We start from the raw sequence: 24,619 nt of genomic DNA on the forward strand, positions 1-24,619 counted from the left end.
CTTAAGAACAGAGTTTAAAAGGATACATGTGAAATTTCAGACATCAACAATTTCACCACAGAACTGGGATCTGATGCAAAACGCCAAGTCATCTAAATGCAACCAACATCAACCCGTCGAGGATGGACTGATTTTGCCGTTACACATATTTCTCATAGAAACCTACGCGAATATTCTCGGGACTCGTCTTCAATGGGTTAAAAATGCCAAACTATTCACTAGGTAAAGCCTCAGAACGGTCCTATAGATCTAGTGACATTTTTAATTCATTTTCAAAACCACATGCAGAAATACTCACACACGTATCACAATGTTATGAAGTGTGTGTGATTCATTCTCACAAAATGTAAATTGCTTCAATACCATAATACAGACAACTGAGTATCTGGCTTTCCACTCTTTTATGAACCCCAATAAATTTCAATTCTAATGTTTCTACATCTGTGTAAGTACTTTTCAGTGCACACAATCTTCTCTATCATTTCTGTTTCTTTCATCTTTCTAATTTTGCTCACCAGCCACATAGAAACATGATACAAAAATTTGATTAAATAATTACTGCTACAATGGCCACATTTTGCCCAGTTTGTCTCGGGGGAAAAAAAAAAAAAGTTGTCAGCCAAACTTTTCTCAGTTTAGATAATAATCATCCAACATTCATTGTAGCAGGCAACGAAGCCAAGAAAACATGGAGAGTCTACAACATGCAATAAAACTACATGTACTACTGTAAACTAAAGCAAACACAAATGGATGGATGTAAGTATATTGCTGTGAAATACTGTATACATCATATATTTTATAGCGAGTCTTAAGTTTTTGCAAATTATTGGGACTTCCCAACAATTTCTGAGTGGTCAAGTGGAGCACAGATATAATGAACTCAGGGCATGCACTGGCTATGTTACCCACTGCACCACATTACCCATGTGGGACTTTGCAGACAGCTCACCATTTAGACCCGATGGCTCATTCTCCACAGTGGCTAGCTGCAGTGGACAATGTTTAGACTTGCTTCCTTTCTGCCTCATGCAAAAATAGGACACAATATTTACCATTTTCTGCTTCTACAGTTGCACATTATACCATACATGGACTTGTTTGATACATTGAGTAATACATGAAGATACAATTCTCGGTGTCCAGAATGTTTGCCCGCAAGGCTGCAAATGATTATACATATAATATAGGCCTCCTTAGACACTCTGAAATAGATTTTTTTAAGTATCAAAATAAATTCATCAGAATTGAGAATATGGCACTGATAATCTGTTTGAGACACTTCTCAAGGCGGCTGGTGGCTTGACCTGTACATCTTTACAATACCAGTCACATACTGTGTATACGCCATATATTTAGCAAGTCTAATTTTTCACGAAACGGGACTTCCCGACAATTTCACGATCACGACAATTTGGAGTAAAGTAAAGATGAGAAACATGTACTCATGCATGTTGCATTCATATCACGGCCAGAGCTACCAGGTAATAATTTTGCGTGTTCATAAATTTGTGAAAAGCAACTGACCTGTGAATTTGCAAAAATAAGGGCCTCGTGAAATATTTGGTGTGTACAATACACTGTAACATGAGATCTAGAATAAAACATTAGATCAGTAACCATCACCAGAAGTGATTTAGTATCTTCCACAGCTACCAGTAAAAACTAAGGAAAAGGCATTAAAAAACTTCTTGGGCCACCATGAAAGGCAGGTAAAAATCGTGTGCTCCAGAATGGGGCATATTATCTTCAAACCCTGAATACCAGAGCTGCACTTTTTTACAATTTGGTAAAAATATTACCAAAAAATTTAGGCCTGGTGTAACATGTTTGCTCTTTGTACTTCTTTCAAAATGTCAGTCCTCATTTTTGCATAATAAGGTACATTGTATTTATCAATCGTTCATTAGATCTGGTTTAATGTACTGGCGAGAGGAAGGAGAAATCCCACTTCCCATAATCAAAAACTCTCACCTTTTGATTTCTTTACCCTCATCTGTAATAAAGGATATACCTAAGTGCACTCACTACATTGTTAGCTCAAGACAGATAAAGAAAGACATGTGCATGCTTTAATTTTCACCTTGCTTGAAACTAACTACAGTGCACTCCCGTTACAACGAACACGGTTATAACGAAATTTCGCTATAACGAAGTAAATCTTCTGGTCCCAAAATTAACACCATTAAAGTCTATGGTACAAAATTCGCTTATAACGAACACGGTTATAGCGAAATTTCCGTTACAACGAAGTCTTTTCCGAGCGCCACAGACAAAGAAAAACAAAAGAAATGAGCTCCGTTATAACGAAATGCGAATTGCTTTCGAAAATACGTAGCGGAACAAGCACTTATCCGTCTCTGCATGGGTGAACGCTTCACACCACTGTGTGTTCGCTCCTTGTGTCACGCACAGTTTCTGAGGGGAACTTGCGTTTATTATTGTAATACAGTTATCCCTTCACATTTCACATAGCTTTCCAGTGTATGATGAGTATTCAGCAAACATAATATGATATATATATACGTGGTTCCTTGTTTTCGTTATATATTGTATTTGTTCGGTTATAACGAAATTTCGTTATAACGAAAGAAAACTGCCGGTCCCGAGCATTTCGTTATAACGGGAGTGCACTGTATAGGATAATATGAGTCCAGTCAGATGAACAATGCAGCTGCAATGTTTTTGCTTTCTTTCTTTTCTTTTCTCTTATGATTTAAAGAATAGCTTCACAGATTTGCATAGAAGAGGAAAAGGGAAGCAAAACTGGATGCAAAGAATGTTGCATCTGAGCTTCCAACTTCCTCTTGTACTAAATGATTGGTCAGATCATAGAAAACAAGACAATCTGTGCACCTTATCCTGTGTAGAAAAAACAAAACAAAACAAAACAAATACTGGTAAGCTTTCAGGCAAAAAGGGATGCTGAGAAGTCGACAGCTGCTGCAAATGCATGTTACATCTTTGCTCCGATTTCTTCTTTGATAAATTCATTTTTACTAACAAGACTAGATATCATCTTTCTCCAATCTGTGGGAGATAGATGGATGGACTTAGGCAAAAGTGATGCATTTGCTGAAGTCAACTGTTCTTGTTTTTGTATATATTTTCAGACACATGCAAAGGCCGACTAATATAATACTTGTCATAAATAGATAATGCCTAGTTGCTGCCTTGATGTGGGGGCGGAGGGGTGCTACCTCCGGCGCTCCTGCTTCTGTGTTCGCTTCTTCTCCTTGTCCTTGCGGTCCTGGGCCTTCTGCTTCTGCTGCTCCCGCTGGAGCTTGTCCTGCGCCTTCTTCTTGGCGGTCTCCGCTTTCGCCTTCTCCCGCTTTTCTCTCTCCTGCTTGTCCACGTCCTCCTTATTGGTGTTCCTCATGACTGCGGGCAGGGGGAGGGAGGGGGGCACTGGTCAAGGAAAATAGACCGTTTCTTGGCATGCACCACTGGCGGTATCTTTTCGGCAAAATTATATGGGATGGGAGTATCTCATCTCGGGCAAACTAATGCCATTGAGCATTCATTGAGCATATTTCAAACTAAGAAAGTACCGTAATGTAAAAGTGAACATTTTCATTGTGCGGACATTTTTGCACATTTCATATAACCAGAAACTAGCATGAAAATAAATGCAAATTAATATTTCGTTTGTTTTATGTAACACTATTTGATGTTTGAATCTGCACACGTCTGCATTGATCTTACCTGGTCAAGCAAGAAAACTTACTTGTACAAAGATTTTCACTTTAACAGTGTATGAGAAAACAATTTGAATTACTTTTTTGTTCATTTTCATTTGTCATGTTTTTGGTGTTTGTTTTTTGAGGGGTGGGGATTTCCACATCATACAACTACATGTATATTGTCTTTAGCAAAAATCTTGCTCAGACTGGAATTAATCTAACATTCTTCAGACCTGTTACCCAGATGTAGTCTGTGATGTCAGCACATTGGAGCAAACTAGACAGCAACTGCTGTTGAAATACAAGATGTACTTCATAGGTGCAGGAAATACATAGGGCACACCCTCTAGAAACCCAATCCAAACATCATAAGAATATCAGAGACTTGGCTCTACGGTAGAGAGATGAGCCATGGACTCGCTGGCAGCAGGATTTGGAAACAGACATAGAGAGGATGGGTTGTCCTTGGGGACAGTTAAAAGACCCTGGCTCAAGAACAGACTGGTTGGTGGAAGCTAGTTCATGCACTTATGTCCCAGGAATGTGCGATAGGCCTATTGAAGTAAGTACCTCGGACATTACAAGATATTGAATACATACAAAGTGGATCATGCTGAATATGAATAGCATTTATTAAAAACATGGAGGGTGCTGGCTCCATGGACTTTTATATGTCATGTTATAGCATCTTAGTTGAACTCATGAGGCGAAGAACTGCATCAAACAGCACATAAAGATTAAAGAACATTGAAATTTATCATTCAGCTTAAAAATAAAAAGAAATTGAAGAGACCAATCAGTTTTGGATAACATACAAGATGCAGCATTAAACATAAACACATATTGATTGAACTTACTTGAATACATGCACATGTGATATGAATTTCTATGATAAGAAAGCCAAAGAAACCAATTTTATACAAAGTGAGAAGAAAGTCTGACAAATTAATGAACCACTTACATGTAATTAACATTTGGCAATCTTTCAGCGATCAATTTACAATCAAACTGGTAAATTGATTAATACAGTCAATTCCGTGTAGGTCTATTTTGACAGGACTGGAGAAAACATATCCACTTAGGCTATATTCAACTACTGTGTATACAGAGGAATATGCAAGGATAACATAAATCGGAATTTTTTCTTATATTCGCTGACTTAGCCGATTATTCAACAGATGCAACGTCAAATGACACAAAGATGACTGCTCCATATACACAAACCAGATAAATTATGTAATAGATACACAGTATCATATCCCACTTTAAAGGGAATTGTATAGTTTTGGTTGAGACCTACATCGTTGTAACTTCAGGTTTCTAACATTTTTCGGTGAGATAATGAGAAACTTCTTATGAAATATAAAAGAGCATGTAATTCCACGAGGAATTCAAAATTTATTTGAAGAAACTTGGTTTTGAAATGGCTAAGTTATCCAAAACAGAGCGATTCTAATAAAAGGTGGGACCCACCTTTAATTACAATCGCTTTGTTTTACTTTGGTTTTGGATGTTTCAGCCATTCCAAGACCGATTTTCATCAAATATTATAAAACTTTAAATTGCTCTTTGAATGGTATGCTCTGTATTATTTCATAAGTGTTTTCTTGGTACCAATATCTCACAAAAAGTTTAAAGTCCAATTCTCATCTCCACCATCCCTTTAAGTTAAAAACTAAACTCGTCTGGGTAATGTCTCCATCATGTGAAAGTAGACAGAGAAGTTCTTTTCCTTTAAACCTCTCTACATTCTGAACTAACTGGGATGGTAAGCTGAGAAGGAACAGCTCAGACATGCTCAGGTACAGGAAAACGAAACAATAATTAAGACCATAAATCATCTGAACCGAGATGTTAAAACCTGAAGACACCGATTTTCATTTGTTAAAAAGGATACAAAAATCATCCAGTCCTCCTCCGCCGCCTCCTCCTCCTCCCCCTCCGTAGTCCTCCTCTTCATAATCTTCATCAGTGAGACATTGCAGTCAAAGAAAATGGCATGAGTGAGAAATCTGACACCCCACACTAACACATGAAATGAAAGAACCTTGTATCTCTTGGAATGTACAAAGAGCACCACAAGACAGCAAGACGCAAACACAGAGTGTTGGCATATTCTCCTTCAGTCAAATCCTGCTTACATGAACCTCTCATGCAATATCTAATATCCCTACAAGCTAGTAGTTATCTGAAATATCTTAAAATACCGATTATTTCACTAACATTGCTAAATTTGTGATGCATTAAAATCCCTTTTTGTTACATCTTTCTGTGTTCTTGCATTTCTAAACAGCTTAAAATGATAATGTAGTGTCTCATTCAACCAGGGAGACCTCTGCAGTATTATCACTGCTCTTTATGATAGCTCTACTACAGGATTTATCCCATCTTAGCCAAAGCATCATGAGCTACACCAGTATCAAGTCGAACTTTACAAGTTAAACACCATGTCAAATTACAGCGCACTTTCAACTATACCGCAAGGATTTACCTCATCAATATTGAAGAGACTCCAACTACCCCATAGGTTTGGGAATACGACAACAACAATAAAGTTTGATCATTCAAAATATCAATACTAATCAAGATTTTATTCATATATGCTGAAGAGACTTTAATGTAACTTTGCACTTTATTATTGATAAAAATAGTGTTATTACCATTATCATTTTCATTAACATATTCATGATCACCATTATCATTATTATTATCATTATTTCTAACATTCAGGTAGATAAATAGAAAGGATATTCTTCTCCTTCTGAGACCTCAGCGAACCTTGCAAGGAGGGCTGCCTTCTCTTTGCTCTCTGTCGGGGTTCTGGTCACTTTGGGAACCTGAGTTGCAGCGTGTCGTTCCATAATTGCAGCCATCTTCACATCAGCATTACCAGCCACAGAGGCATCTGAGAAGAATCAACATCTTTTTGAAAGAACCACGACATGATTTCAACATCTTCATCATAAACACAAAGACTTAAAATGAAACTGTGTAAGAGTGCAAGCAATCTGTTCACACAAGTTCAATCTACTTCAGACAGTACACTTCAGATAGATGTGAGATCTTAACATGCTTGTGTCAAAAATATAGGAGTGAAAACTTGTGCAAAAAAAAAATTAAATAAATAAATAAACACTTATAGCAGGTGCAGCAAAATGGAAGCAAGGCCAATGAACATGATTTCCATGTGACTACTCATGCAACCTCTTCTGAATTTATTTTGAATACCAGGAATAATTCTAGGATACAAATAACTGATCTAAACAAAACAAGTGATAAAAAATCTAAAAACAATCCCAGGGGGGCATTTCATGAAGGAACTTGTCGGATAATATGTCCGACAAGTCAATTATATCCGACAAGTTTTGAGAAATTCTTTAGTCTGATTGGCTGATTTCTCTGAACTTGTCGGATATAATTGACTTGTCAGATATTTTATCCGACAAGTTCCTTCATGAAATGCCGCCCTGGTCTCAATTATATCAAATCACGATTCATGTCTCCAAGCAATACTTTTGGCAAGCATATCATGGAAATTCCAAACACTTTTTAAAATTAATTCAATGATGACTATTGACACTGAAATCTAAAAGAAACTAGAAATGTCGCTATGGCGACTGGTATGCCTCCGCCATAATGCATGATTCTCCTACTAGGTCTATAGTACATGTGGACAATGTGTGATTACATTTTCACAAAACTGGCAAAATATCAAAATGACATGTTTTTTACAAAAGTGTTGAATGTTTACCTTCCTTGACATAGGTTTAATTGGACGAATAGGAGAGCACGTATTTGGGGATTGAAGGACTTTAACTTGACTTTGACCCTTTCATAAGTTTATGCCTTGAGTAAGTTTCAAGGTATGGAGAAAAAATGCAATTTCTGTATATTTCATCTGGCCATTGACCCTAAAACTCATAAGAGAATTACTGTCAGGCAGAACATGCATAAATATGTACTAAGTTTCATAACTTGAGCCACTTCCAAGATATGGAGGAAGAAGTTGAAGTTCAGCACTTTCACTTGATCTTTGACCTTTTGACCTTTTTGGCAAAAAACAAACAACAAAAACAAAAACAAAACTTTCTACAGAATCACTATCAGGTTAAAAATGCATACACCAAGTTTAAAAAAAAAAAATCCTGCTGGCATTGCACAAATCGTCTGTTGAGAATGAGAAGGGCGTTAAGTGGTCTCGAACACTATGGGTTTTGTGAGAACTTAACGCCCTTATCATTCTCAACCGACGAAATATGAGGGAAATACTAAAATTCTGAAGTGTTGCCCTTGACCTTTGACCCCTGACCTTTGACCCCATGAACCCCAAATTCCCCAGCTAATCACTGCCAGTCAGTACATGCATATATACTATGTTCCATGAAGATACCTTGAACTATTTCCAAGATACGGAGAAAAAAGTTAAATTTCACATTTTCTACTTGACCTTTTGACCTTTGACCTTTGACCGCATGATCCCAAACTTTCACTAGAGAATCTTGATTGAGTAATACATGTATACACTAAGTTTCAAGAAAATATCTTCAGGCATGGCATAGATATGGGGGAAATAGTAAAATATTAAGCATTTGACCTTGACCTTTTGACCTTTGACCTTGAGCATGTGCACCCAAAAGTTGATAGGCACAACTTCACCCCCTAATACACATACATGCCAAGTTTCATTAGGATACCTCAAAAGATTTTGGTAGTTACCCTGTCCACAAAATTCATTACGGACGGACGGACGGAAGGACGGACGGACGGACGGACGGACAACCCGAAAACATATTGCCTCCGGCACCACTTCGTGGCGGAGGCATAAAAATGAACCAAGGACTCTCTGCATCACGCAGATTCCTGTAACTAAGATATCACAGCTTTTTAAAAGAATAATGAGAAAGAATATTACAGACAAGCACTCTACCTCCATTCACTTGCTTCGCTTCATCTGCAGAGCTCAGCTCTTTCCATTTCTGTAGAATTTCTTGGCAAGTTTCATCCACTGAATTGTCCTATGTATGAGAGGACAAAGCAAGAAGAAATATATCATGTCACTGTGTTTTTCATCATTAGCAAGGCCTGCTAAATGATAGTTTACACTGCATGGTTGGTAATCATACAGCAACAGAAACTAAATTCCAATACTCATCTCACGTCAGTAAATCAAAAATGGCACTCGATTGCTGGTAATACTAGCTTGTGTTCACATTTGTCTGTTCATTTGTTTTTTTCAATGTTCTCAAGATGATGAACTACAGAAATAGATAATTTCAATGTCTTTCCATCAGTGATAAAAAAGAACAAGCGGTGAGGAAGTTCTTGCATTCATACACTGTTCAAGAGCATTGAGGGCCACCATACCCTGTCTGATAATGTATCTAATGACGGACGTGGCGCGAGTCATTACATTGACAAGTGCATAACATTGCATGTCGACACATTACACGCGATATCCAGCTTCGGAGTGTGTATTTATGGTTATGTAAGTTTACAATAATGTACAGTATCCAAGCAGTAGTAAATTTACACGTTTATACACACAAGTATTACTACGACTGTATCAACGTGACTGTTTTCTGCTCTGCTACTCGGGCCATGCAATAAATGCATGGCACAGCCACAACCACACGAGTACGTGTGGCTGGATGGTAAGTCACACACTCGTGTGAAGTGTGGTAAATTGATAGCATTTTGAGATCATCCTTGTGCATTACTAAATTTAAATTAAATTTTTTTTAGCATTTTGGTTTATTTTTGCCGAGATCAATTGTGCATGATAAATGTTGAATTTACGTTTAGAACCTACTCAATTCCTAATATTTACATTTTTAGTACAATTCAAAAAGTACCAAGACCATTTCTGACTTTATTCTCATTTTCTTGATTTGATGAGGTGAATTAATGTTACAATTGATTTTGATACATCGTGTCGTTATTGAGACTTCGCCTTCGTTCGTTCGGGTACTCGCAAATCCCACATCCACGATCCAGCATACACAGGCAGCCGGCGCGCGGGTCCAGGTCCCTGCTGGGCCGGGGCGGGAGCGGCGGGCGGCACAACTGCGCTGGCTAGGCTGCAGCTGCGCTGAGCGATCGCTAGCACACCACCAGCAGTTTAGCGATGTCAATCCAAAGTCCCCCAATTTAGCGGCAGTTGTAACTTTGCTATTAATTCTTAACCCATCATATCAAGCAAACACGATGAGAATGGAGCGAAAAATGTATTTGTAAAATAACAATATAAAAAGGTATGAAAATGAGGTTACTTTCATCACTTTGTGAGCAAGCTGATTGTGTGGCGTTTACGTGTTTGACATGCACGCACAGCGATCCTCTTCTCCGTACCGTGTGTGTATCCCTAGATGTACATGTACATTACACACGTGTGTGGCTGTATCCAGCAACTCGGGCCAAGGGCAAGGCTACAACCACACTCGTGTGGCTGGATGGTAAAGACACACGCGTGTGGTTTTATACACTAATATAGTATTAACGTAATAAAGTTGAGCATGGTATGGTAAGAATAGATTACAATGCTAAATATGGAATGCAGAGTAGACCTATACAGGTTATCTTGAAAAGAGTATATGCACACACTTTCGACATATTATGCACATATTCATTGTACTTCATGATCATGATGATGAATGATGAAGTTCATGTTCAGCATGCAGCAGCTGTCTACAGCACTGCATTTCCAACATAAAATAGAGTATATGGGACTGTATAATACAATAGAGCATACCAGAATTTCGCAAAGAATTCCATTCAAGGCCTCGGATTTCTCCTCTTCATTTGAGTCATCAGTTTCAACAATACTACTAATATAACTACCAAATACGTCTTGATCAATACTGAGTTGTTCCAGTTTGGTGGAGAGCCATTCTCCAAAGTTCTGGCCAGGCGCAGCTTCGGCCATTTCAATCTTGCATTCGGATGGTGCAAATTTTTTTAATTTGCTGTGCTCTGCATGCGTTTTACTCGTACTAGGGTAAATGTGTGACATGCGTCGATACTGTGATATGCACTCAGCGAAAAGGCTCGGATAAACCGTAACACGCGGCTGAAACCATCAAAGAGTATTGCGCGATATAAAGAAATTTATTTTCATACCTATTTCTAAATCATTATAGCCTTATTTTACCTCACCCTGAAATATAACTGTAAAATACGTCCTAAAGTATACCATTAATGAGCAGAGGACAGCTAGAATCAGTCTTAGGTCGTCACAAAAAAATCGAGTTCGGCGAAGGAACATTAGTCACTCATTGCCTGCTCACTATCTGTCTTTTCCTCGTGTTACTGCATAGGCATAGCCATCATGAGGTACGAAAAAGCTAAAGAAAGTCATTCAAATGTTACACATGATTACCATTTATTAGTGTTTTGCGATTTTTCCCAAGCTGTAATTCCTATGCTCAATGAGTTATCACTTTCAGAGTTATTAGCTCTTCATATTTTGTTCCACAAATGATTTTGTGGAGATGTTGTGAGACTTGCGAACGGTCGGTGTCAGGTGCGGTGTATGGTGATTGTCCTGTCCGTAGCTTATTCATTGACGTATGCATAACATGCAGTGCACCGTAGGCCGTCCGTGGCGCTATTGTTGCTAGAACGTTGGGCCTGCGTGCGGCCCCATAAGAAAAGATACCAAAATAGACGCCCATCTATTCTAGATTTTTTTTTCTTTTTTTTAATGATGAAAATGAACATGATCTGATGATGTAAATTATTCATGACCTTGTATTAAAATCATTCGTATTGAACTGTTCAGTGTTAGTGTAAGGTTAGTGAAGTAAAAAAGAAAGGCAGTGTAAAATTTTATACAAATACAACCACACGCGTGTGTCTTTACCATCCAGCCACACGAGTGTGGTTGTAGCCATGGCCCTAGTTGCTGGATACAGCCACACTCGTGTGTATAATGTACTGTACTATGTATAGTAAGGGTACTAGGTCTCGCGCAGGGACCTAATGATCGCGCATAGCGTAACTGCGTATAGCAAGCGATATTACGCGTAGGACTAAGCGCAAAATTTGCCGATACGCCCATGGAATAAACATACCTGACTTACCGCTCAACATGAGAAGGAAGCAGGTAAGAAATTTTGATTTCCAACGAATTTTCCACTAAATTTCCAATTTTTTACCTTGTACAAACCTACCTTCCCTTAAAATCTGTTCTAAGGATGTTGTAGCCTAGACGTGTCGTCTCGCTTGTCTCGTTCGTAGTCGATAGAATTCGTAATTTGTTCGATCGATCGTTTACCACGTGACGTCATCATACACAAGAACAATGTATGCTGCCAGCTACGCTGAAATACTGTTAATAAATGTTGTTTTAAGTCAAATTTTAACACAACGATTATAATATTACAAAGGAATAAATATTTCAGTCTATCGAAGTTGAAGTGTGATTTCAATTTGAATTTGCTTGTGATTTCTTGCGCTAACTTGTGATATATTTGTGACAGGGGAGGGCCATAATATGAAGAAAACAAATTAGATGAGAGTGTGACAAATGGGTGACGAAAATGAGAGGGTGACGAATGGGTAAGCACACACACAAACACACACACACACACACACACAAAGTATATGTTCATATTTTACTTTTTTCCATTTTATATTACGTGTATATTATTGGTTAAAGTGATTGGAAATATTGTAAGAAAACTTTATAAATGAAAATCATTAACGATTATGAAAATATCAATGATAGAAATAATGATAATAAGAATGATAAAATGATGGTGGTGGAAGTGATAATAATAATGAAAATGATAATGATGATGATGATTATGATGATCGATGATGGTGGTGGTGATAATAGTAATAATGATGATAATAATAATAATGATAATAATAATAATAATAATAATAATGATAATAATAATAACACATATAATAATAATAATAACAATAATATACACAAGTTAGGTAAAACTGCTGTTGCTTATAACAGGGACAAATTTAATATCAAGTGAAAAAATATTCTACGAAAGCCGGAGCACGTTACAGCCGCAGAGGGGCAGACACTTTCACGCATGAAACTACAGAGGGCAGCTGCGCGATCTTTACATACCCCGAGAAATTGAACGCATAAAAGAAAGTCCGACATACAAACGGCGACAGCGCACTACTCCGTCATCGTATCATCAGGAGATTCTGGGAGGTGATTTTTCTGCTTTTTCGTGATATTCATTGAGAAATTCAGGTACGATTATAGAATAACTTCTATTATAAGAGCATTTCAAATTTACGTGCGCGATATCTAGACCCCTCAACCATACATATCCATAAACGCGTAGCGGGAATGTGTGTGTGGCCGGCCACATCAACACGCGATCATGCACCACTGCAAAGCAATGAACATGAACCTGCCTCCTAGATTAATCCCATTTAATATTATCACACCATCTAGACAAATTTACTTTTTTTTTCATTTTTAACTTTATTCTCATTTTCTTGATTTGATGAGGTAAATTTAAAGTTATAATTGATTTTGATACATCGTGTCGTTATTGAGACTTCGCCTTCGTGTCGTTCGTTCGGGTACTCGCAAATCGCGCATCCACGATCCAGCGTACACAGGGCGCGCGAGTCCGGGTCCCTCCTGGGGCAGGCGGCGGCACAACTGCGCTGGCTAGGCTGCAGCTGCACTGAGCGATCGTTAGCACACCACTAGCAGCTTAGCGATGTCAATCCAAAGTCCCCTAATTTAGCGGCAGTTGTAACTTTGCTATTAATTCTAAACCCATCATATCAAGCAAACAAGATGAGAATGGAGCGAAAAATATATTTGTTTTAATAACAATATTAAAAGGTATGAAAATAAGGTTACTTTCATCACTTTGTGAGCAAGCTGATTGTGTGGCGTTTACGTGTTTGACATGCACGCACGGCGATCATCTTCTCCGTACCGTGTGTGTACATTGTATCCCTATGTACATGTACATTACACACAAGTGTGGCTGTATCCAGCGACTCGGGCCATGGCTACAACCACACTCGTGTGGCTGGATGGTAAAGACACACGCGTGTGGTTGTATACACTGCCAAAAAAACACACACCTAACCAAGGCAAGCTTCCTTCGAGTTGGACCAAGGACAAGGTTCGACCTCCCGTGACGTGCCAAAATTAGAGTTTAGACCATGCACAAAATGAGCCAAAAGCATTATAACGTTGGACAGTTTCAAGGTTTTACATGTAACAGCATGCATGCAGCTAACTGCGACCAGCCCCAACGTGCAGCGTTGGGGCTGCGCCGTTTTCGCATTCAGATCTTAATGTTGTACAAAACGGGTGCCGTTGCGGCGCTATATTTCCTTAATTTTTCAACAAAAACTACTAGAAATACTTACATGGGTCGATTAAACCTAAATGATTCAAATCGGCGACTTTTTGATGCATTTCATTGCTTATGATGCAGAAAATGTTGTCTTATAAGGCGAATTATCTTCAGCTCACCGATGCTCACTAACGTTGCATGCTAGCCTTTGGCAAGGCCCTCTCGCTGTAACGGACGAGCGAACGGACGAGCGAAGCGAGTCGCGCTACCTTACTCGGCTGGGCTCTCTACACCACGCAGCGAGAGGGCCTTGACAAAAGGCTACGTATTACTCGCTACATGCGCAGATGCTTACTAATGGATATACACGTTCAAAATGGTAGCACGGCTCTCCCACTAGGGCAGGCCGCTTACTCCTAAAAAATGTGGAAAATTTTGCAGTTTCCAGATAAATTGGTGAAAAGAACCAAGGCAATGGGGTAATGTGTACTTCATTTTTTATTGTCACTGTGTTTATAATAGAAATTTATCCATAATTTATTCGTGAAGTCGCCGTATGTGGCAATAGGGAGTTGTTCGTGGTTCTCACTTTAGCGAAACTGCGAGGTAGCCGCCAGGACCCCGCCGCATAGCGGCGCGGTCTCCGGGGCTAGCATGCAGCATGCACTACAGCAATTAGATAATATCCAATCTGCGGTTGAATTTTTGATGGTGTTGTGGTTAAATTATGGGTGGCTTCAATAGTTGCTCAATGCATTCATTTTATTGTCACATGTTTCACAGCTCTTTTGATTCTATTCATTCCACTAAGTTACAGTTTACCATGATTTACAGCATGGCCATTAAAGCAAGCTGCCCGTGCATAATTCAATCGTAACCTGGCTAGGCCTACGTCATGTAAAATCGATGCAGTTGCACGCGGTTGAGTTTTGGCATGGCAGGTTGATCGTCAATGCTGGTTTTTTACTGCTGAAATTATTGTTGAGGAGGAATTATTACGAGGCATTGGGTTATTTGAAAGCGCATCTAACTTTTCCCTAAGTTTAATGACTAAAACAGTTCTTTTCACAATTAAAAATGCTTTCTCGGGCTGTACAGTTGATATTTCTTTTACTCATGTATGAACATTTACGTACGTAATGGTTCCAGAGTTGCCGAGGAAATATTAAAAATATGGTATGACAGTTGTAGGGTCTAGATTCTTCCTATAATCTGCATACATAGAATTCTTCCTATAGAGATCAAGATAATGCTTGGTGCTTTTTGTGTGCAAGACAAAATGCAGCGCTCGCTATATGCACCAGCACTGGGTTTTCAGCGCGTAATTACATTGAATTATGGAAATTTAGTGGCGCTGTAGTCATTTTAGTTTTTACTTTTTATGAGATGGGGTCAAGTGTATCTGGGTTATAAACTGAATTATCAATTAGCTGCTCGATCTGTACTTGCATCGAAATCCCTGTACATGTGTGCATATTCTGCTGAAATTAGCCATCCACCTTGATGAATTGTTGGCAGGGTCAGCTGGCTTCATTGTAATGTTCTTGGACTGTGCTGTGTGACGAACATGGCAATTTCTCCTTGGTAGTAGGTTCTTAGTTTTTTAGTTTCTTTGTACTTCACTCTTTCAGCAACAAGAGGGAGAGAGAGAGAAAAAAACCTACTGAGGGGTCTGGCTTTTAGTGTTCATACAGAACTTATTAATTTTTTTCTTCTTATATCAGAATTGTAATGGTATACTGCAGTTGGATCTAGATATCAAATACATGTACATTGTACTTCTGCAGCAGGGAGTGGGGTAGCCTACATGTAATAACAATACACTTCTAAACTGTGACTTTCTTCATTGCTTACCAGTTAGCAGCAATAAGCTTATGCTCTTGTCTTGTCTTCCCTGATTATTATTATTTTTTTTAGTAACCTTCGGCTGCAGAAGCGCTTGGCCGCAAGCGTCATGAGCTGCGGCAAAAACAAGGTCTGGCTCGACCCCAACGAGATCAACGAGATCGCAAATGCCAATTCAAGTAAGTACAGTGGACTCCCATTATAATGAAGTCCTTGGGACCAGCAGTTTTCTTTCGTTATATCAAAATTTCGTTATGAACGAACAGATAAACAATAAAAATACATAGAGTGGATTATGTTGCGGCTTGAATTTTTACTTTGTTGTAACCGGAATTTCATTATAACCGTGTTCATTATAACAGGAGTGCACTGCAGTGGTCACCCAGGACTGAAAAGTCGAAAGTTGACTCTTAAATAGTGTCTTTTTATTCATGTGATTTCTTTGGAAATGTAAGATCTTATCGTGGATTTGCTGATGGCAATATGAGACATACTGAAATGCTGCTAGAAGACTTCTGTCCTGGCATTTAAGCTCATTATATGTGATCCAGTATTCAGCAGTACGATTGGGATAGCACCAGCTTCCAGGGCCTTCACCCTTGGTCCGTGCAGCATGCTATAATATGAAGTTTTGGACCACCCTAGTCAAATGATTCTTATGAACTGAATTCTATTTCCTTTTTTCTGGTTTTTGTGTGTGTGTGTATCTGCACCCAGAGGGCTGGTGTGTGTGTGTGTGTATATATATCTCAAAGGTGGAATATCTCATTTGAAACTGCAAGAGATTAAAACAAATAATGAATTACTGGTATGCATCTGATGTAGTGAGCCAATGGTTACTGATACTTACGTGAGGCAGGAGTTGTAAGGTGAACTGCAGAATAGAGTGAATGTTGATACATTTGGTATTCATTGGGTGACTCATCTCACCTCCAGCCTTCTTTCTATCTTGATGGTCCACAGGGCAGAATATCCGCAAACTGATCAAGGATGGCCTCATCATCCGCAAGCCAGTCGCTGTCCATTCCAGGGCCAGGGTTCGCAAGAATGCAGAGGCTCGCAGGAAGGGTCGGCACAGCGGAAGAGGTCAGTGAGGGTTCTATCACTTTTGCTCCTGCGACAATTGCTCCCATGAAATATCTGCATGATAAGCCAAACATAAATTCTACCTACAAACATAAGCCTTCCCTTAATCCTAATCCTCACATCAAAGTAAATCTAAAAGCATTTCACAACCCTAATCCTAACCCTAAGTCCTTGGAGAAAATAAGACCAGAGCAACTGTCACAGGAGCAAATGTCGTGTCACTGTCAGTGAGAGAGAAGGTGTAGCAGGAGTGGTTAACAACCACGTTGCAGGCTGGTAGTCGGTCTATAAAGACCCAGTAGCGTGGGGAAACATGGATGGTCCTATTGAACTGATCTTCAGCTGCTGCCTACCAGGGTATTCCAAAAACCACACGCCTCTCGGCCACGTGTCGGGAAATTTATGCATCAAAGCGTACGCTCATCGGTAATGGCCAAATCCACTAGAGATTTTGGCTGTGTTTGTACGTATACATAGACATTAGTGGTAAAGCTGTACATATTTCATTACAGGGATTCTCGAATAAATCGGAGCATGGCCAGCCATCCCACTCCATGATATCCCCAACACTACCGGGTCTTTTGAGCTTTAAACCTAAGAATAAACAATAAAAACGAAGGGAGACTAAAAGAGCATAGAGTACTAAAGTATGATGTCATAGCCATTCATTGCCATTGCCTAGCTCTGTAAGCAACCTCACCTGGCCCGAATATCTGGGCATGCTATTGTTGCTCATGCTCACACCTGGTTCCAACCCAAGCAATGAAAGACTGTGACATCATCAGTTTGATACTGTAGTGACTATTTCCAGTGTTTGTGTAGCACTGAAAGATTTCTCTCACTCTCCATGTTCAGTTTACAGATTTAGATAGCTTTGCAGAAAAGGCGTTTGTTAGAAGTCCTTATAACAGACAAGAATTTTGCTTCTCAATTTCCATGTTTATGTTCAGGTTTGAAGCTCAAACAGATTTTCCATTTGAATGTGTCTAATTATTGAGTCATGTAATTAAAAAAGTTATGCCCAAGGGGCAGGTTATTAGCATACTGCCAAGATCGTTCAGGTCATTAGCAAGGAAGTGATTTAAATGTTATTAGCAGGTTAGTGTTAGTATTTTCCAACATATTTCTCCATCTCATCTGTCACCAGGTAAACGAAAGGGTACGGCCAACGCCCGTATGCCCCAGAAGGTGATCTGGATCAGGCGGATGCGGGTCTTGAGGAGACTTCTCAAGAAGTACAGGGAGAACAAGAAGATTGACAGGCATCTGTGAGTTCACTTCTCTGTCCATAGTCATTTTGAGGGATAGTGATATACAATATGTGACATTATGTTAGGTTGAGAAGTACATGTTGGGCTAAGAAGATGCACTGTGCTAATCTATTTGCATCATAAATGTATCTCTAGCCCAATAGACAGGTGCTCTAATGTATTAAGATTTTATGCATGCTTTTGTTTACAAAATACCCCCTTACAACCATAAATGCTTTGTTCATTTTGAATTAAAAAAAATTTTAAAAAGTTGCCTTTTACAACCACAAATCTTACCCTACCTAGCAACAACTAAGTGAACTCTTGCCTAAGGAACTTGTAGGATAAAATGGCCACTGCACCTGATATAGCTGTTCAGTTGTACCTAAAGGGCAACGCAAATTTTCAGTTAATTGTAAATGTTGGCAGTGCATCTCAAAACTGTAGAACCTATGTCAAAATTGGTAAAGATATGGTGGCTATTTCAGTCAGTGCAGTTGTATGCATTTTATGTTTCATAAGTTGGTTACAGACAGCCATGGAAAGATAGGTGCACTAGAATTGTGGGAATCACTCATAGGGAACCATGTGAAATATCTCTTATTGGTGTGTTCCCCTCCTCTCCATCTCTCTCTTTCTCCAGCTACCATTCCCTGTACCTGAAAGTCAAGGGTAATGTCTTCAAGAACAAGCGCGTTCTCATGGAGTACATCCACAAGAAGAAGGCCGAGAACCAGCGTGGCAAGATGCTTGCGTGAGTTACCAGTCTGTCAAAATTTATTCGGTGCACAATTCGTGGCCCCAAAAGTTTCATGAAGAATTACCCCCCCCCCCCCCCCAAAAAAAAAAAAAAAAAAAAAATCAATAATAATATTTATGAAATTATATTGTGCACTCTAGGAGATTAAAGAACTGTCACATCTTTAAGCTCAAATGGGAAAAATGATAATGTGCACAAGAAAATGACTTGTTTGAAATGACTTCTTTGTTTATTATCATTATGTCTTCATTCTCTGTCACTATGATTTGATTACCTGTCATGTGCAAAATCAGCCATGAATTATTATGAATCATGTGTTTACAGTGCACTCCCGTTATAACGAACACGGTTATAACGAAATTCTGGTTACAACGAAATAAAATTTAGGGCCGCAACATTATCAACTCTATGTATTTTTATTGTTTATTCATTCGGTTATAACGAAATTACGTTATAACGAAAGAAAACTGCCGGTCCCGAGGACTTCGTTATAACGGGAGTCCACTGTATTTCTGAAAGTGATCAGAGTTGATTATATTGTACCATACAGAAACAATAAAATGAAATGAAATGAAATGAAAATGAAGATATGTGTTCAGGTGTATGGAAGACTTGTGAGGCTATGCCATCAATACCTCAGTGAATATGCATATAATGCAAACACAACTGCCATCACTCTCCCATAAAGAGTTGGGAAACTAATTTTGCCAAACTTCAAAAAAAAAAAAGTTTTGAATGTAATGAAACTTTTACTATTCCATTTGCCTGGTTTAAAGCTATTCATTCATCAAAGTTATGATGAATGTGCAGCAGATTGTTATTCTGATTCCTTGTCCCATCTTCTTGCCCACGACAGCGAGCAAGCCGAGGCCAGGCGCAACCGAACCAAGGAGGCCCGCAAGCGCCGAGAGGAGCGCCTTGCCCAGAAACGCCAGGAGTTACTCAAGAGCTACATCAGAGAGGATGACGATGCCCCTTCAAAGTAGATCTCAAAACGCCATTTAAATCAGCAATGATAGTGGGAAAAAATACAAAAATCCTGATGAGAGACAAGGCCTGTTCATATTATTCCTAGTCTTTGTCCAGATGTTTCTCTAGAGTGATCCCTCTGTACTCTTTTGATTTGAATAATCATTCATTGTAACACCATCATCATAGGACTTTTAGGTTTGTATGACTCCAGTAAGAAGACATGTAGCTGTGTACAGCAAAACCTCAAGTAATATATATCAGCAAGGGCACAATATTGTGTTGTGATATGTACATAAATTTTTTGAGTGATTTGATTCCGACGCAGGTTATCCTCTGTTTTGGATGTGATTTAGGAATAAAGTCTCGCATTGCCTCTTGCACCCAAATAACCGTGTCATGTGTGTGTTATTCCATGTGTTACAGCCAAGAATGTGTCTGCGAGAAGAGCAAGCTAATGTGTCGTGAATGCAACTTTAGATACAGGGAAACTCTATTATAACAAGCTCTTTTACATGGAGGTAGCGCTTGAACAAGGTGAATTTGGCAGTCCTGATTTTCCATTGCTCGGAGATACCAGTTAGAATGAAAGAAAGGCCTAAGTACATCTACTAAAGATGCTTTGTACATGAAACGGCGAGAACTCTGATACTACCAGGGCCTGAATTTAGGCTTTGCCTGAAAATTGGCATCCCTAATTACTGCATTTAGCTGTTCTCATTTTTAGTACATTTACAAGGAGATGCCAGTTGTAAGGAGATAAAATCAGCAGTCTTGGCGACCTCGTTTAGAGTTTTCATTTACCAGTGTTGCATCTCTGGGCTGGGCTTTTTTGGCTATGCTATATCTGGGGGGGGGGGGGGCGGATTCCGCCCCCCCTTCAGATCTCGCCTATGGAACGCGCGATTGCGCCGAAAATCGGCACATGCGACGCCCGCGACGTATTCTATCAAAATGTATGGTTGCTTTCTCCGAAAAATTTTTCTTATATTTTATATTAATTAATTATTGTAATTTATGCATAAAATCAGTTTTGGGCTCTAAATCACTTATTAATGCTCCAATTAAGCTAATTTCTTTTTTAAAATGTTTCTTGTATCATTCTTCTGAGACATAGGATAAAAAAAAATCTGTATTGAAATTAATTTCTTATGTATTTTATTGTTTTTTGAATTTCTTATGTATTTCTTTGTTTTTGACCTTTTGTTTTTGTTTGTTTTTTGGACAAAATTTGTCACAAACATTTTTCGAAGCATTATTATGCTAAAATAAATTAATTTCGGCCATTCTAAGTGAAGATATGAATTTTTATGCGAATTAATTGAAAAAACACAATTTGCATTGGATTTGTACACAAAATCACGTTTTGGAGCAATGTTGGGGTTGACAAATTTTTTTCGAACGGGCGTCGCGTCAAAACGGTACGCGCGGGCGCAACAATTTGGGTCTCAAAAGTTGCGCGATACTTGAAAGAAAAAAGTCATGAAACATCGCGGCGGGAGCTTATCGCGTTGCGAAGATATTGTGCGAAACGTCGAGGGGGGGGGGATTTTGCCCCCCCCCCAGCCTGATTAGGGTTAATGCAAAGATAGAGTATGAGTGAGAAACGGAGGTACACAGAAACCCCATTAGAACAAGGTCGCCGGGACTGCCCATTTTGCCTCCCTATGACCAGTACAGTGGACTCCCGTTATAACGAAGTCCTCGGGACCGGCAGTTTTCTTTCATTATAACGAAATTTCGTTATAACCGAACGAATAAACAATAAAAATACATAGAGTTGATAATGTTGCGGCCCTAAATTTTATTTCGTTGTAACCGGAATTTCGTTATAACCGTGTTCGTTATAACGGGAGTGCACTGTACATGTACCTCATAATTGTACTAAAGAACAGACCAGCTAAATATAGTAATGCAAAATCAAACCTCCAAATTCACATTGTTAACAGTGGTACCTCGTCGACGAGCTCGTTGTAACACTGTTTTCATGTATTAACTTGTGTTATGCCATTCCAGCACCTGAACTAGAGTCACTTACAAGGAATACAAATGAAACTTTAAAAAGTTTGTTTTCATTTGAATTCATTAAGATATCCTGCACAATGAGCCGGTTCATATTTCAAGGCTTTTTTCACAGTATGATTATGTCTGAATGCCTCTGAAAATGGCTCGTCAATTCACACTTCAACCACACATGAAGGTTGCTGAAAGGTGTGGTAACCGACAAATCAGTCGTGTTATATGGGACACTTGTTAAGTTTAAATGGTGTGAAGGAGAATGGCACATAATGTGAATGTGTTCACATATCCATTTATGAGCAAGAACCACAACAATCCATTTATATTCATATTCATTCATTTTGGATATACAAGAAAGTGTTGGAGAACCTATCAGTAGTATATGGGGTCCATGTATGCTGTCACCTACAAGTGTATGAAAGTGTGTGTTTGTCTACCGAAGGCATGCATGTTCATTTTCTCTGGTTACCCATTTCAAGGCAAATGGGGATTTACCTGAAGAAATTTGGTTTGTTTTGAACAAGATTAGAAAAACTGAGAGCAAAATAACCCATTAATTATAAAATAAAAAACAAAGGTTGAACACTCAAGTGTTTCCGTGTGTGTGTGTGTGTGTGTGTGTATCTTTGGTTCCTTACCAATAGTGTTGCTCAAAATATTTGTATGCACATGTATCAAATATTTGGTGTTGACAGCAAGGTGACTAGTTTGTGTAGCAGCGGACATTTTACGCAAAAAAAAAATAATCCCAGTGCCCTCCCCCCTTTTTTAATTCTCAGTGCACATGCAGCCAATAACTCTGGCTGACAGTAAAAGATGTGTATAAATACAATGAGGAACAGAGATTTGTAGGAAATATGCTGTCAAGCAGCTCAAAAAGAGGCTGTTTCATTGAGAATCTAGTGCAGTACATGTATGAGGAAATAATAGCAATAGTCACTGAGCTGGGGAATTGATTTGGTTGGCAGTTTGTGCCGCACGGAGTCTCAAGAAGGGGACCCGTCATGACATTTGATATTTATTGTCCCCGCCGTACGAGTTCGAGCAGGGGACTATGAAACAGGCTCCGTACGTGTGTGTGTCCGTGTGTCCGTGCGTCCGTGCGTCCGTCCGTCCGTCCGTCCGTCCGTCCGTGAGTCCGTCCGTGTGTGATCAAAATGTTAAATTTGCTACTTCTCTGTCATTTATGAACCAATTTTGATTCTGTTTGCTTTATATGATAGCACTACATGGGAGCTTTGAAACTTCAACACAGAATTTCAGTTGTGACCTTTGACCTTGACCTTTGACCTATATTGTACATTTTGCTACAAAATGCTATTCCTTCGCCATTTCTAACCCGATTTCGATTCCGTTTGCTTTATGTGATGACACTAGGTAAGGGCTTCAAAACTTCTACACAGAATTTTGACCTATGACTTCTTTGACCTTTGACCTTGATTTTTGACCTATATTGTACATTTTGCTACAAAATGCTACTCCTTCGCCATTTCTAACTTGATTTCGATTCCGTTTGCTTTATGTGATGGCACTAGGTGAGGGCTTCAAAACTTCTACACAGAACTTTGACCTTTGACTTCTTTGACCTTTGACCTTGATTTTTGACCTATATTGTACATTTTGCTACAAAATGCTACTCCTTCGCCATTTCTAACCCGATTTCGATTGTTTGCTTTATGTGATGGCACTAGGTGAGGGCTTCAAAACTTCTACACAGAATTTTGACCTTTGCCTTCTTTGACCTTTGACCTTGATTTTTGACCTATATTGTACATTTTGCTACAAAATGCTACTCCTTCGCCATTTCTAACCCGATTTCGATTCCGTTTGCTTTATGTGATGGCACTAGGTGAGGGCTTCAAAACTTCTACACAGAATTTTGACCTTTGCCTTCTTTGACCTTTGACCTTGATTTTTGACCTGTATTGTACATTGGCTACAAAATGCTACTCCTTCGCCATTTCTAACCCGATTTCGATTCCGTTTGCTTTATGTGATGGCACTAGGTGAGGGCTTCAAAACTTCTACACAGAATTTTGACCTTTGACTTCTTTGACCTTTGACCTTGATTTTTTACCTATATTGCACATTTTGCTACAAAATGCTACTTCCGGCGGGGACATATATTACGCACCGCATAATTTCTACTTTTCCTTGTTCAAAAAGTTTTAATTTCATGGTTACTGACACACTTCCATTACCATTAAAACATATTATTCAATATACATGTAACTAGATATTGGCATGAACACCATAAAAATTGAAATAGAAATGGGGGGGGGTAGTTCTCATTAACCACTTTCAAAGAAGCTACATGCATTCTTATCCCAAAGACAATGATCTGTAGGGAGGAAATTTCTAGTACACTTTTAAGGCCTGAATTCCCCACCACTAGTGAAATTCAAAACCATGGCTTAAATTCAGTCTGTCTTGGTACGTTGGGACCTACTGTAGGAATACAAAGTAAGATGCTAGGATTTTGATGAAGTCTTCCATCCACAGAGTGGGAAAAAAAAAAATGCAAAGGGATTATTACTGCTAGCTCTGTGTGTGGTGGATCACTCACAATTCAATGGACTATTCTCCGCCCACACTCACATCACATTCACCGTTCACACTTGCATCACACTCGTACAATGAACAGGCAGTAGACATCCATTTGTATGCATAGTACAGCATGTTTATTGCAGAAAGATGACACTTGAATTTTGA

General features: G+C 39.0%; 2 protein-coding genes across 2 annotated transcripts; one reads left to right on the top strand and one right to left on the bottom strand.

Moving 5' to 3' along the window:
• Nucleotides 1–3,121: 3,121 nt before the first annotated feature.
• On the bottom strand, nt 3,122–10,605 carry LOC140239431 (coiled-coil domain-containing protein 43-like). The gene is made up of 5 exons (XM_072319270.1): nt 10,432–10,605; nt 8,611–8,698; nt 6,435–6,588; nt 5,581–5,654; nt 3,122–3,381 (listed from the first exon to the last, which is right to left on the bottom strand). Exons 1-5 carry the CDS (start codon nt 10,603–10,605, stop codon nt 3,197–3,199), a joined length of 675 nt encoding a protein of 224 aa, XP_072175371.1. The 3' UTR covers nt 3,122–3,196.
• Nucleotides 10,606–10,960: 355 nt separating this feature from the next.
• LOC140239430 (large ribosomal subunit protein eL19-like) lies at nt 10,961–20,280 on the top strand. The gene is made up of 6 exons (XM_072319269.1): nt 10,961–11,012; nt 15,896–16,002; nt 16,787–16,909; nt 18,057–18,177; nt 18,803–18,913; nt 19,776–20,280. Exons 1-6 carry the CDS (start codon nt 11,008–11,010, stop codon nt 19,903–19,905), a joined length of 597 nt encoding a protein of 198 aa, XP_072175370.1. The 5' UTR covers nt 10,961–11,007; the 3' UTR covers nt 19,906–20,280.
• The last annotated feature ends 4,339 nt before the right edge of the window (nt 20,281–24,619 follow it).

This window comes from Diadema setosum, chromosome 16 (genome assembly GCF_964275005.1).
Source record: "Diadema setosum chromosome 16, eeDiaSeto1, whole genome shotgun sequence".
Taxonomy (NCBI): domain Eukaryota; kingdom Metazoa; phylum Echinodermata; class Echinoidea; order Diadematoida; family Diadematidae; genus Diadema; species Diadema setosum.

What these genes read in the sequence shown, in the direction of transcription:
- LOC140239431 (XM_072319270.1), bottom strand. Translation starts at nt 10,605, where the DNA reads ATGGCCGAAGCTGCGCCTGGCCAGAACTTTGGAGAATGGCTCTCCACC. An exon ending in AGCGAAGCAAGTGAATGGAG is followed by an intron (nt 6,589 to 8,610) that starts GTAGAGTGCTTG and finishes GATTCTTCTCAG; the next exon opens with ATGCCTCTGTGGCTGGTAAT. An exon ending in AGGAGGACTGGATGATTTTT is followed by an intron (nt 3,382 to 5,580) that starts GTATCCTTTTTA and finishes CCCTGCCCGCAG; the next exon opens with TCATGAGGAACACCAATAAG.
- LOC140239430 (XM_072319269.1), top strand. An exon ending in GATCGCAAATGCCAATTCAA is followed by an intron (nt 16,003 to 16,786) that starts GTAAGTACAGTG and finishes GATGGTCCACAG; the next exon opens with GGCAGAATATCCGCAAACTG. An exon ending in GGGTCGGCACAGCGGAAGAG is followed by an intron (nt 16,910 to 18,056) that starts GTCAGTGAGGGT and finishes ATCTGTCACCAG; the next exon opens with GTAAACGAAAGGGTACGGCC.